Below are 14,401 nucleotides of genomic sequence, written 5' to 3'. Positions count from 1 at the left end.
AATGACCACGTAGGAGAAGAATGCGGTGTTGAGCCAATCAGCAGGCGAGCGCATTCGTGTCTCGGTGCCAGCCGTCGACCCCTAATGCTTGCTTACGGCCCATTTGCGATGCTTAGTTGTCACCGGACGATGCGGTTGGTGTCGAAATACGTCATTGCTTCTCCTCAGGAAGACAGACAACTTTCAGGAGAATTTCGAGAGCTAAAACTCATATTCTGCGACACAATTTAGTAGGTGCGAATCACGACATAAGGGGAGCAGGGCAGATGAGCAGGGCAGCGTGTGTAACCGAGGCCAGGCAGAGGCGGCGAATGTCCATGTCTGGCATGCTCCGTCGCAAATCCGAGTCGCCGGCCGGGAACCGAGACGGGTCCTTGGCGGGGCTCATAATGTTGCAGCACGCCTGTGCAGGCCATCGGCTCAATAAAAGGTTCCGTCCGACACGCAGCGTTGCCGTCGCTTCGCATAGAAGAGAGTGAGTCGTGAATCATGAACAGCAAAGCAGGCTGGGCCGTCTGTTGCAACACATGTTGACAGCTGTGTTTCTCCTGCCAGGCGGAACCCGGGAAATCGTGTTGGGGATTTTCTTTCAGGGCCGCCGGAGCCCTTTTAACCCGCCACCATTCACTGCCAAGGTGGCTGTAGCGCGCCCCGACGCCGCCAAAAAGCATCCGTGACGACCAGAACACGGCCAGAATTTCTGGGCGCTTAAGGCGGCGCATCCCTGAAAATCCAGGATTGAGATGTCGTGATTGGCCCTGGCACCTGCTTTTACTATGGGGAGCCATCTTATCAGATGATCTAATCTGATCGGTCGTTTTCGATTCGCCGTGCGAGGTGCAACGTGACGACGGGAAGCCGGCGTGCTTTAGTTGCTGTGCCTTAGCTGGCAGTGGTTGGCAGTGGTTGGGTCCTGCCTTGGCTTTACTGTGTGAGTTGTTCGCTGCTGCTGCTCCGGTCTTCGCTCTGCTGACTGATGACTCCCAAAGTGCGCGTCGTGTGAGTAGTGATCCGGTGATCCTGAATCCTCTCCGACTCGCCCTAGGCTGTCCAATCCCGCGAAACCAAGTCATGCGGCAGCCTTCATTCAGCTGCGGCCTGCTCTGCTGCCATCGCTGTCGCTACTGCCGTTGCCCGCCTTGCCGCCGTCGTTCGCTTTCTTAGGCAAACAGGTCCAGCAGGCGAACCGTCAGATCTGGTCTGCATAATTCATCTACACAACTTGTCAGCTTTGCAACTCCTTTTTTGATTTCCCCATCCATCCACTCAATCACCCATCCTACTTACTGCTTCATGCCCCTGGCGTTTGTTTCTCTCCCGTGTCGCCTAATCACAAATCACACACACACGCACAACACAGCCCCTGCTGACTGAACAAACACCCCTGAACAGCACATCCTATCAGGCAACCGAGAGCGACCGGTTTTTCTACCCGTTTGTGGTGCCTGCCGTGTTCGAATGTCGCGGATATCCTGATACCACCTACCTTCCTCCCGGTCGCAACAACCCTTCGACGACACCTCCAGCGACCATCCTCCTCCTACTCCCTCGTCGTTCCTGTCGACAAAAAGACGTGGCGAACACCCCTACATTTGGCCGAATGCCCCTCCCGCCACCGCTGTCTTAGACATGAAGAGATTATGGGCAGCGAGACGCTCCTCCTCCGACAACGAGGAGACGTCGCCGCTGCTCTCCTCCTCCTCCGACCATAACGCCGGCACCGCACCGCACCCACGCCCGAGCGACCACAGCCAAACCCAAACTCAAACACCACCCTTCGACACCACACCCGATGCCGTCCCAGCGGCAGCAACCCACATCAGCCAGACGGAGCGCGTCTGGCTCTTTGTCGGGATCTTCCTGGTCGGCTACGCCTACGGCCTCGACAGCCAGGTGCGGGGAACATACCAGCCCTACGCCACCTCCAGCCTGAAGCTACACTCGTCGCATTCGACCATCAACGTCCTCCGCAGCGTCGTCGCCGTCGCATCACAACCGACCGCTGCAAAGATCGCCGACATCTACGGCCGCTTCGAGACCACCCTCGCCGCCATATTGCTGTACGTCGTCGGCACGGCTTTTGAGGCCAGCGCCACGACCGTCGAGGTCTTTTGCGTCGGCGCAATCCTCTACCAGATCGGCTACACCTGCCTCGTCCTGCTGCTCGAGGTCCTCGTCGCCGACTTCTCGTCTATGCGCTCGCGTGTCTTCTTCAGCTACATACCTGCGATTCCCTTCGTCTTCAACACGTGGATTAGCGGTAATGTCACCGCGGCCGTGCTGCACGTCACGTCTTGGCGCTGGGGTATTGGCATGTGGGCCATCATCCTGCCCTTCTCCTCCATCCCGCTCCTCACCAGCCTCTACGCCCTTGGCCAAAAGTCGAGAAAGTCGCGACACTCTCGTGTGTCAAAGGAGGGCGGCGGCGTCACTCTCTTCCACCAGCTTGACACCATCGGCCTCGTCATCCTCATCTCCGCCTTCTCCTTCACCCTGGCCCCCCTGACTCTCGCGGGCGGCACCGTCAGCCACTGGAAATCCCCCGCCATCCTCGTGCCCCTCATCTTTGGCATCGTCTGCATCCCCGTCTTCGTCTTCTGGGAGCGCCAGGCCCAGGTGCCCCTGATCCCTTTCCGTCTGCTCAAGGACCGCGGCGTCTGGGCTGCCCTCGCCGTCCGCAGCCTGCTCAACTTCGCCTGGTCCACCCAGGGCAACTACCTCTACACCGTCCTCATCGTCGCCTTTGACTTCTCCGTCGAGACCGCCACCCGCATTCTATCCTTCTTCTCCTTCTTCGGCGTCTTCAGCGGTGTCCTCATCAGCTTCGTCATCTACAAGATCCGCCGTCTCAAGGCCATCATCGTCACCGGCGCCTGCATCTTCACGGCCTCCTTCTTCATCCTCATCGCGTACTCGGGCGGCGCGGATGCCTCGTCTCACAGGGGCCTCATCGTCGGGCAGGTTATCATGGGCTTGGCTGGTGGACTGTTCGCCTACCCCACGCAGGCCTCCATCCAGGCCTCGGCGGACCGCGAGCACGTTGCCGTCATCACGAGCCTCTACCTGTCGCTTTTCAACGTCGGCAGCGCCCTGGGCAACTGTCTCTCTGGTGCGCTCTGGACGCAGCTGCTCTACCCCTCCCTGGATGAGAGCCTGGCTTTCCAGCCAAACAGGACCCTCGCTGCGGCCATCTATAACTCGCCCTTCGACACCCTCAAGGACTACCCCGTCGGCACAGACGTCAGAGACGCCGTCATCGGCAGCTACAGCGGCGTCCAGCGGGTTCTCTGCATTGCCGCCCTTTGCATTTGCATCCCGATGGTCGGGTTCTCCTTTATCCTGAGGAACCCGAAGCTTTCGGAGGACCGGGTCCAGACGGACGCGGATAACGACTCGGAATGAACTGCTTTTTTGTTTCAGAGAGCGAGCACAGCAGCACATGATATCCCACACCACCACAGAACGGCGTTGCTTATCAGCGTTTGCATAGATATTGATAGATCGCGAGCCGGAGACCATTTGAGGCCCGCCGCTTTAGCATACACTTTGTTGCGTGCGAATTTCCCCCACCCGCTTCAGGGTCAATACATCATGACTTTTCTTGTCGCAGTTACATGTTGAAAGAAATGACTGAGGTTTTTCTGACGAGGAAGGATTGCTAGTGACAAGATGTAGACTGTTCCGACGCTTGATGTAGGTTTGATCTCTTTGCCCTCAGATGAACCAAACGCCTCGGGCTGGGCCTTTAGAAGCGCTCATTGGGCATGTTTACACGCGCGTCGCAGCTGAGAGGTGGCGTGTCATACGTCCCATTGGATATCATCGCAATGAGAGATACACCTTTCTCATCAGTCGGAATAACCCAACGGAGTTGATGCAGCAACTTAAAATGCAAGATACGCATCAACGCTCCTATCACTCGTCTCCTCGCGAACGTCCCGCCATGAAGCCCCAAGACCCTGTCGAGAAGTTTAGGAATCTGCGCCAAGATACACACGCCTCCCGACGCGTACAACGGAGGTTTGGCGAAATCAGCACCCTCGCCAGATCCTTGTGATTCTTTCGTGTTGGGCTAGTCACTTGGACTGCTGTCCGTTTTCCACCAAGGCAGGACTAAGGTGGCCTGGAAGGCCCGCCCAACATTGCTCAGAGTGCTCCTTTAGAAGGCGATGTGGCTTTGATGGTTGTGGAGTACGGATGAATGGTGTCCCTGAGGAGAGGGAGGAGAGGTTTGTGTTGTTTGAGTGGGAGGCAGACCCCTGGAGTGAGGATGATTAGCCGTGGCTGGGATATTCTGCTTGGCGATTTTTAAAGGGCCTGTTGGTTTCCTTTTTGCGGCAACTCCTGACGTGGACTTTCTAAGCGCCAATTGTGCATTTCATCATGTTGGTTGTGGATGTACTCGAACAGTTGCCAACATCCTTCGGACCTCTCCGTGATCGTAAATTTTTGAATCCATCTGTGGATATTGAGCGGGAGGGGGCGCGTTTGTCACTTGTCAGAACATCAGTAGAGGGAGATATTCCGTCGAGGGCTGAAGAATGAACCCACAAACTCTGATTTTATTGCAGTCTTGCAGATGGATCGGCGTTTAATTGGAACTTGTCGTCTTTGGAAGCAGCTAGTTTCAGTTGCACCACCAAAGGGTGTAAGCATTAGAGTCTGACTTAGATCCTGGGGAGGCTCGTCTTCGAAGCCCATGTTTCAGGTAAACCGCGCCTACTAGATATTCATGCGTCGAGAGGGCTCCTTTCTGCCATGGTCATTTTTCTCGTTTATCATTGCTTGTCATTGGAGATGGGACAGGAACAGGCGATGCTCTGAGTCTGTTGGCGGCGAGCGTAGGTTAACGAAAATTACTCTAGGCATGTTTGGTAGAATCTGAGGAATTTCATGCACCGCCGGTCAGTCTCCTTGTCGTAGTTTAAGAGCTTGTGTATTCTGGCCCGTCGCTCGGGTTGAAAGGACGGCAACAACATCCAAAATCCTACTACGGGATTCCCATCGGTAGGTAGGTCGGCTGAAACATGATTTCAGTAAAGCCAAGCTATGGAACGGAGTCCATACTTTTAAACGAAGTTCCTGTTTATTTTCTAATGATGATCTCATGGCTGATTATATTGCACGAAACGGCTTCTGGGTTTGGTAGTGTAACTGCGCAGCGAGCAGAAAGGATAGGAGGACTGAATATAGGGTCTTGTAGTGACACGCCGAATTACATACAACACACCAGACAATGGAACATCATGAGGATATGATTTTTACAATTACTCTTTTCATTCCACTCTGTTCAGGCAAGTATATCAAATTTACCATCTGCTGGCACATCTTTGAGCCGAGCTTGTGATGATGAGGGTTCACTGTGAGGATCTTAGGACAACCTTCATGGCAACCCCATAAGGTAAGTGATGCCTACAACAATCCCATGTCCAATAGGGTTACCACCGGTCTTCCTCCTCTTTCATTTGAGAGGTTAAAAGAACAGAGAGCTGATGAAAGGCGAATTAGGCATTGTGGGTCTGGTATGTGTTATTAAGTTTGCTCCAGCTCTGACTCTTAAGGACGATCAAGAGAACAAGGCCTTTCCACGTCAGGCGTGCAACGTGAGAATACATTTGGGTTCGTCCCGGTCCTGTATCATGATAGCCAGTAACGCTGATTTACGTTAAACAAGGCAGAGCCGTACGATTCCAGTATATTATTTGCCCTATTGCTACCCCCCCCCCCCCCCCCCCCCCCCCCCCCCCCGAGAAGTCGAGCAGCGCATCGTGAGATGGATCTCGTGTCGACTACTAGAGGGTACTCCAACGTGAGATGTTCTGTATCCTCGTTAATGACCTCAAAAAGCCCGGTTGATTGGCTCTGGTGAAGTATAACAAGGACAATATGAGCCGCGGAAGAGTGTACGAGATGATATAAGACAGGGTATTCGGAAGCAGTCTAAGAAGCGGTTCGACGTTGAGTTAAATCATGAAGACCGGCAAGCCTTCGAAGTCATGAGTCAATACATAGTGCGCATCAACCCCCACAAGTTCGCTTGAACCATGTGGCTTGGCAAAATCACGTTGTTTCAGCCCGTGCTCCCGAGAAATATTCCGCAACGCGCAATATTGCCGAATCAGACCAGAATGGGAGTCGAGGCAGCATTTTTTATAAAGCGAACCAAGCAACCAAACCGAGTTATGTCATCCCAAGACCTCCAACTGAACTATTGCACTAAAAGATGGAATGTTGCGGTTCAATGATGTGAACTTATGAGTGCGCAGATTGTAACGCTTCTGCTTCAATATTACAAAAGTTCGCGGGCAGATGAGGGAGAAGCGGCGGCCTGTTGGGCAGAATAGCGTCATCTTTTTGATTATGCGAACGCGAATGGACGTCAAATGAGTTATATAAGAGTTGGTAATTATGGCCTGGACCAGTCGCCGCCCGAGCCTCCGGGCCTTGCGGCTGGCACCTCACCTTCAATCATCTCAAACGGACCTAGTAAACTCTATTCTAAATCAGCGTGGAGTTGCAGCCCCATCCTCGTCTCATGTTCAAAAGCTGTCATGAAGGCCAGCTAAATGGAGTAACTGACTCGGTGCCAGCCCCCAACTGCACACGGGCAACCGAAAAAATACGCGGGTGTCGGACAAAGTACCAAGGGTATGGCTCTCGGCAACGCAAATCTGCAGTCCTAAATCTATATTAGTTTCAAAAACAAATACGACGAGCTTCTTCAGACAACCTTAGTATAGAGAAAAAGAAGAACATGCGAAGAACAGTTCTGGGAGAAAACAAGCGAACGGAATTTCAAGAGACATTCTCTGGCTTCTTATGTAGCGTATTAAGATGCATCGTTGGTGGTGTTCGAAACGCTCTCAGATGTTGCTTCTGGGGATGCGCCAAGGGCCTGTCGGAGCCGAGGTGCCACACTCAGCCGGACTGCTCCGCCCTAGTACGGAAATGGCACGGCGCCGCGGACTGCCGGCCGTCTGCCAGGGACTCACTTGGCTCGGTGCGCGTCGCTCAAATTTCCCTGAGGATTTTGTCATCAGTCCTTGTGCCATCCGGATGCAAACTGCCTAATTTGTGTTCTGCTCGGCAGTGTCATCCGATCTCATCATCAGGTTGGAAACTCCAGCATAGACCGGGTACCCGCGGACGATTGCCGAAGACCCTCTCGTCACTCGATACAGGATCATGCCAGCTGCGGTTCTAAATATCGATTAGTGAACGGTCAATAGAACCTATACTAGCAAAAGTGGTCCAGATTCCCGAGCTCGCTGGGCTTCAACCCATTCGTAAAATCACACACTGCCGCTAGCCCCGGATGGATCGATGTCTTCGATGACATCCTGGAGCTGTCAAGCAACATTGACTCAGCCTTAAATGAAGGGGCTGATCTTCGAATCGGCCTGGAGTTAAGTTGATTGTGTCAAGCTGGTGGTCAGCTGCCTCTGGAGTGATTATACCCCCGCCAAGCCTATTAACAGGTCGCCGAGCTGAACTGTCTGACTCTGTATCCCACCCAGGCCGGCCTTGAAGCGTCACGTCATGCGCTCGAACGACTGAGTAGCAGTATAATTAGGTTTAGGTTAGCCTTATGAGGCCCGCTGAGTGGTTGACAGCGCCTACCTAAGCCGCTACGCGATGAAGCGATGTGGGTGTAGATCCCTGTTAGCGGGCCTCAGTAGTAAAGCGCGCCGAGACTGCCGTCGGCAGCATAGCACAGCAAATCCCCAAAATTAGCAGCGTGGCAGAAGATCCGGCGCATCGAATAGATGAACCTCATTCAGACGAGTAGTTCGTCAAGTCCGCCTCGACCGAGGGCTTCGTATATATCATGGACTGGGCTTTCAAGCGCCTTGTGGCCCCAGGTTTGGGCAACACTCGGCATACGTTCCTTTCGTCTTTTTTTTACGCGAACCCACTTTCGTTAGTCGAACATGAAGTTCGACATCCGACACTCTTTACTGCTCACCTGTTTGAGCTTGTTGTCTTTCACAGCGGTGGCAGCTGATGTCCCAGAGGAGCCCTACATCAATGACGCTCCACTCGTGAGACGGCAGGGTCCACTGAGGAACGGCACTGCTTCGGTCTTGCCTTCATCAAGCCGTCGCCTCTCAGTGATACCTTCATCGAGCCGCCGTCCTTCGGTCATACCCTCATCTAGCCGTCGTCCTTCAGTTCAGCCCTCGCCTAGCCGCGCTCCTTCAGTTTTACCCTCATCTAGTCGTCGCCCTTCTCTTCCTCTTTCAACCAACATCCCTTCTGGAACACCGACACCAAGCCAACCTCCTTCAGTGCCCCCCACGATCTCACCATCAGTCACCAAGCCTCCCGTTTCATCAGCAGCACCAACGTCGACGGCTCCACCCGCCACAACAACAGTAAGCAATGGCGACACCATCGTCGTCCCGGTGGGTGTAACCGTCGTTGGAGGCGTTGGAGGTGGGTTCTTCACTGTCGCCGGCTCATCGGCAGGCCCAGTTGCTGTAGCGGCCGGCGCAAGCACTGTAGCCGGCTCTTCGCAGGGTGACAACCCGGACGACCCGGAAAACAAGCCACCCAGCTCCGCGTCCGAGGCCCCCTCCGCACCGCCTAGTTCGGCACCACCACCCAGCTCGGCGCCGCCTAGCTCTGCTCCTCCCAGCTCCACCTCCGAAGCACCGACGAGTACCTCGAGCGCTCTACCGAGCGAGACTCCCAAGGCGTGCATCATCTTCTGCAAAGACGGAGCCACAACCCAGGAAAAGACCAGCTTCATAACGCTGCTTGATACGGTGCTCGGCAAGGGCAACTACCGCAAGACGGAGGATACGGTGGTGTTGTTTGCGGCCGCCAACATTACGGCGTCACAGAACTCAACTCTCATCAAGGATCCCACGGTACGTCAGAGTGCTTCTCTCAACGACACGCTTCACCTTGTATTGAGAGTTCGTAACTAAGTCCCTGCTTAGGTTGCGGGTGTTGAACTCGACCAGCTGTATGACACCGACGACAGGCCGGGCTCGCTCGTCCCGAACAGCAAGCGTGCAGAAGATGTTGACGAGAAGTGGTTCATGGAGTCGCTTGACAGGCGTGGCGAGATCAAGAAGCGCGCTGTGGTTAAGCAAGACAAAGCACCCGTCGAACTCATCATGTTCTCGCAGCCTCCCTTGGTCGACATCAAAGCACTCACGAGCTACTCCTATGATGACAGTGCAGGAGCCGGCATCACTGTCTACGTACTAGACAGCGGATACTACACTAAGAACAGCGTGAGTAGACGTGCCCTTAACTAAGGATATCCCAGAGCTAATGAGATTTGTGTAATAGGAGTACACTGGAATGGCCGTGAAGCCACGCTGGATCTTCGCAGGTACCCAAGCGGAGAAGTCCGTTGAGGAAGACCGCGACTCCGATGGCCACGGCAGTTGCGCTGGCTCAAAGGTCAACGGGCCCAAATATGGAGTTGCTAAGAAGGCGGAGCTCGTCATTGTCAAAGCCGGTGACACATCTGGTGATACCCTTGATGGCCTTGATCAGATATTGAGGGATGTGAGAGATAAGAAGCTGCAAAACAAAGCGGTTGTCAACTTCTCACGCAACAGTAAGTCTCTCGCTCGATCCAAAAAGGGAGAAAATGCAATGCATGCACTACATCGGCACATACTGACGAGGCTGCCACCCTTAGTTGACAATCCCAACTCATTCAATAAGAAGATGCTTCAGCACTACGTCAATGAGCTCATTAAGGAAGACGTCGTCTTCATCACTGCGGCAGGCAATGACAACTCAGACGACGTTGCGGTAAGTGCTCCGTTCAAACGCCTCCCTGGTTATGGACTGACGGTATGTATGTCGCAGGCCGGCAAGGCAAAGGCGAAGGACGTTGATGCCTGGCCGTCAATGATGGCTGCTGATGGTGTGCCAATCATTAACGTTGGTGCCACTGACAACACCGGCAAAAACGCATCGTTCTCCCAAGGAGGGCCCTTAGTCCATGTTATGGCACCGGGCGAACAGATCCAGTGTGCTGCAAACTCGTTCTTCTCAAACACTCAGAAGCAAGACGGCACCTCTTTTGGTGAGTCGCCCTCAGCAGCATCCCTGGTGTTCGTCGGGTTACTGACATTATTTCAATAGCGGCGCCGTCTGTTGCCGGTCTCGCAGCCTACCTCCTCGCTCTCGGTGAATACCCCGAGTTGTACCAGTCTGGTAAGGTCGCAGCGAACATGAAGAACCTTATCGTTGCCATGGCGTATCAACGTGTGGCAGACGGTGGACAGGTAGCTTATAACGGTCAAGGAGCCGTCTGCACCCGGCCCAATAGCGCCAAGTTCAGAAGACAAGACCTCAGTGGAGAGGCTTGCTCAGTCGTCGCGTCCACGACAACAATACCTCCCCCCGTCTCCACGACTGCCCCTCCACCGCCTCCCCCTCCGGCTACTACCAGCGAGCCACCTGCTACAACATCCGCGCCTCCGCCGCCTCCACCAGCCCCGAAGGCTTTGTACTCACTGGACGAGAGTATCGGAGGCGGTACCAAGTCGTGCTTCCCGACATCAGGTTTCACCACCTCAGCCGGAACGACATACGGCTTCTCTTTCGACGTGGACGCCAACCTCTTGGTCAGTATTGAGACCGGCGCTACAGACGAAGGCTACCACCAGTCGATGGGGCCGTGGACGGGCACATTCTACGCCGACTCTGGGTCATCCCTCTCAATCTGCGGACAAAGCTCCGGTGGTGCCTTGCCACTGAAGTTTACTATAACCGAGGCGCCGTCAGACCCTGTCAAGGCGCCGGCCGGGAAGGAAGTATTGAAGATGGACGAGAACCTGACAGCCGGTGCAACTTCATGCTTCCCAACTAGGGGTCTCAACATTCAGCAAGGCAACTACGGGTTCTCGTACACCACCTCCGACGGAGTTGTTATTCAAATCGGCGATGATAGCTCCGGTCCTAAGTACTTCTCCGGGAACAAAGCGTCGGGCGCGGGTCTGATGTATATCGACTTTTCGGGAGGCAGCATTTCTGTTTGCGCAACAAACAACGGTGGTGGAGGAGCGGCTCTTTCCTTGAGTATTACGCAGTGATTGGCCATGCTAGCATCTCGGGATGGTCAGAGTGTACTTTTGTTATAGATACCAAGAAGTCTTCGTTTAGCATGTGCTTGGATGTGTGCCCACCAAAATCTCGAGTCATTTGATATGTCTGCTGACAGATTTCAACGCTGACATGACAGAAGCAGGCTGCAATCTCCTTGTTTGGCACCATGGAGAAGCAGTCCAATTAAACGACTTCCATATCATCCCTTCCTCTTGGCGGTACCACGTATCTCCATTCATTCCACATGTTTTGCTGACTCACCATCTCACCATCTCACCGTCCATCTCATCTTCTCTTTCATGTTCTGACTTGCCCTCCATCAACAAGAAATTTCTCCTTCTTTCATCTAACAAATTTTCGTAGCCTGGCAACGGGGCTAGTTCACATCGAAGCGACTCAGCCTCCCTCCCTCGCTCCCACGCCATGGACACCGTTACGCTCTCGCTGACGATTGTTGGCTTGATACCAGTAGTCGCCGACGCAATTCAGCGGGTACAAACATTTTTTGCCGACGCGAGGAACGCCAAGGTCCTCATCCAGCAATTAATGGAGGAGCTAGAGGCCTTGCGGGGGAGTCTGGTTTCACTGTAGCAGCTCCTTGATAGCCCTGCAATCAAGGCAAAGGGCATCAAATTTGACCAATCCTCCGTCCTTGTTTCATGCTCCAAAACCTGTAAGGTCAAGTTGGAGTCTTTGAGCGAGACCCTGGATGTATACGCGGAAAGCAAAACCAAACAGCTGGCATGGCCTCTGGCCCAGACGAAGTGCCACGAGTCACTTGAGACACTTCGCCATCTTGCCTTTTGGATACAGCTTGGTTTGTCAATAGAAGGCTGTCGCATGTTGTCCCTAAGCTCAGCCCGACCTTCCAGAGGCATTCGAACAACGCCTTTACGAGCTCAGATCAATCCAAGGTGATATCCAGAGCCTGAAGACAGCTGTCAAGAGTCAAGTCAAGATCATGGAGGATTCTCATCGGGAACAAAAGCGGCGCGAAGTGCTGGATTGGATTTCCGACTTCGATCATGAAAAGAGACACTTGGAGGCCAAGCACCCGCGTGTCGACAATACTGGTAGTTGGGTTATCGAGAACACCTGTTTCAAGAAATGACGAGACGATGCATCATCGGCGAATGTGATTTGGTGTCACGGGCTTCCCGGGTCAGGCAAGACAGTCTTGGCGTGAGTTGGCATGGTCCCCAGACATATATCAACGCAGTACAGCTAAAGAAGTCCCAAAACAGATCAGTGATAGTTGATCATCTGAGTTTATTGCCGACATCGGAGGCATCTGTGTCACACTTCTATCTGAAGTACTCTGATGAAGGATCGCAGATCCTATCCATCATTCTGGCTTCGCTTCTAAAACAGGTGATTTCCGGACTAGCGGAAATTCCCAAGGTTGTTATGGAAGCGTTTGAAAGTAACAGAAGTGGCAGCCGTACGATAGGCACAGCCGATTCCATGCGAATGCTGCTGGATGTGTCAACGGGTCGACGACTACATTACGTTGTTTTGGATGCGTTGGATGAATGTGAGCAAAGCCAGCGCCGAAGGCTGTTACATGCCATTGAGGAATTGGCCCAACGTGATTCAATCAAGATCCTTGTGACCAGCCGCTCGCATCTACCGGATACCGAGGACTTTTTGGCATGTCATCCTCAGATTCCAATTCAGGCGCACGATGGCGACCTCACGGCGTACATGCAACACTTGATTAGCGAGAAGGATCAATACGGTATTATTGACGAAGAGTTTGCGAACCATATCAAAGAGCATATGATTGCTAGGGCAAATGGAACGTGAGTTGAAGCCCCTACCAATGTGTGAGACTGGTAATAATGAGTTCTCGAAGGTTTCTTCCTGTCGTCCTGCAATTGGAGACAGTTCTTCGAAAGACAACCAGGGGCCACATGGAAGATGCTCTGGTCTCAATCTCGGACGATCTGGCGATTGTGTTCAAAGAGACAATGGCTCGAATTGATCGCCTCCCCGAAGATCACCGCCTCCTCGCAAAGCGGGTTATGAGCTGGCTCGTGTATGCCAAAGCTGGCCTGACATCTGAGGAGTTGGGAGATGCGCTTTCAGTATCAGAATCGGTTAAAATGGGATACGATTCCTGGTGCCAAAGAAGACATTTCGTCAACCTGCCTACTGTATCTTCTGTACGAGGACTTTGATTCGGGCCCATGCAGCCGCAAGGAGGACGTTTACAAGCGAGTCACCAAGTACCCCTTTATGCGTTACGCAGCACGATACTGGGGAAAGCATGTCGCACTAACTGAACAGCATCCTGCGGTTAGTGAGCTACTATCGAGGTTTTTGGAGCAAAGAGCATCTACTGCTGCTGCTTGTCAAGTAATGCAATACGATCGAGGATTCAAGGATCAATACTGGGACCTGGATGAGTGTCTCAGTGTCACGCCATTGCACATCGCTAGTAGATACGGGCTGAGAGAGACACTTCAGAAGCTTCTCAAAACCTGTCACATCAAGGACATCAATCTTCGCACGGCCAAGGTCAATTCAACTCCGATAATCCTTGCAGCCTCCGAGGCTGACCCGGAGACTTTTGGCCTCTTGCTGGCAAGTGGTGCAGACCCGACTATTCATAACTGCTACGGTGATGCACTACATTGCGCCTGTGAGGCGGGAGAGTCGCAGAACGTGCGGCAATTGGTCAAATTCGGCATAGTACCCAACGCCTACCCGTCAAGGCAACGCCCTCCCGTCATGTGCACTCTAGATCGCGACAGTGTCGATACTTTTCGAACTCTTGTAGAGCTGGCTGGGGGCCCACTGACCGACAACTCGAGCTTCAGTTCAACATCAGACCCTGATATTCTACCACTTCTGGTCGCACACGCTGTCGAAAGCAGTGCATATGCCATTGTGAAGTGGCTGTTGGAGAACAAACAGCACTATCACCGTGTTGAATGGCTCATGCGGCCCGACTATTACAACTATTCGTCTGAAACAGAGTACCAGTTCGACTTGAACGCGCCATTTCTGGATCGCCCCGCCTTGCATCAAGCGATTCTTCAAGGGGATGTTGAAATGGTTCGTCTTCTTGTATCTTGTGGCGCAAGCCCGTGTGCGAAAGATTTGAACGGCAAAACAGCACTCAGCTACGCAGCCGAGTCTGGCATCGGCGCTCTCGCCAACATACTCAGACTAGACCTGCATAGTAGTGATTGCGACAGGAGCCAAAAATCTGGTAAGAAGAGTAGAATACATTTCCGCCGTTACTGTTGAGATCCCCAGGCATGAAAGTAGCATTGGTCTCGTACTTTCAGCCATAGGGTTTAGGCTTCATCGTGGA

At 53.3% G+C, this 14,401-nt stretch overlaps 3 protein-coding genes across 3 annotated transcripts; all 3 read left to right on the top strand.

Moving 5' to 3' along the window:
• Positions 1–1,629: 1,629 nt before the first annotated feature.
• On the top strand, positions 1,630–3,402 carry sit1-0 (Siderophore iron transporter 1; the record flags this gene model as incomplete). The annotated part of the gene is made up of 1 exon (XM_032021677.1): positions 1,630–3,402. The coding sequence occupies one exon, from the start codon at positions 1,630–1,632 to the stop codon at positions 3,400–3,402; it is 1,773 nt and encodes a 590-aa protein (XP_031881461.1).
• A 4,529-nt stretch (positions 3,403–7,931) lies between these two features.
• Positions 7,932–11,066, top strand: SUB2-1 (Subtilisin-like protease 2; the record flags this gene model as incomplete). The annotated part of the gene is made up of 8 exons (XM_032021676.1): positions 7,932–8,042; positions 8,219–8,375; positions 8,428–8,873; positions 8,946–9,245; positions 9,304–9,577; positions 9,662–9,777; positions 9,835–10,054; positions 10,114–11,066. The coding sequence occupies 8 exons, from the start codon at positions 7,932–7,934 to the stop codon at positions 11,064–11,066; spliced, it is 2,577 nt and encodes an 858-aa protein (XP_031881473.1).
• A 974-nt stretch (positions 11,067–12,040) lies between these two features.
• cact (NF-kappa-B inhibitor cactus) lies at positions 12,041–14,257 on the top strand (the record flags this gene model as incomplete). Its single annotated transcript, XM_066152903.1, has 6 exons — positions 12,041–12,152; positions 12,246–12,261; positions 12,324–12,881; positions 12,935–13,115; positions 13,174–14,139; positions 14,201–14,257. 6 exons carry the CDS (start codon positions 12,041–12,043, stop codon positions 14,255–14,257), a joined length of 1,890 nt encoding a protein of 629 aa, XP_066007767.1.
• Positions 14,258–14,401: the final 144 nt, after the last annotated feature.

Source organism: Colletotrichum fructicola, assembly GCF_000319635.2.
Source record: "Colletotrichum fructicola Nara gc5 chromosome Unknown KSG_Nara_v1_contig08, whole genome shotgun sequence".
NCBI lineage: Eukaryota > Fungi > Ascomycota > Sordariomycetes > Glomerellales > Glomerellaceae > Colletotrichum > Colletotrichum fructicola.
The sequence above is the reverse complement of the archived record's forward strand: the minus strand, read 5'-3'. Positions and strand labels throughout refer to the sequence as shown.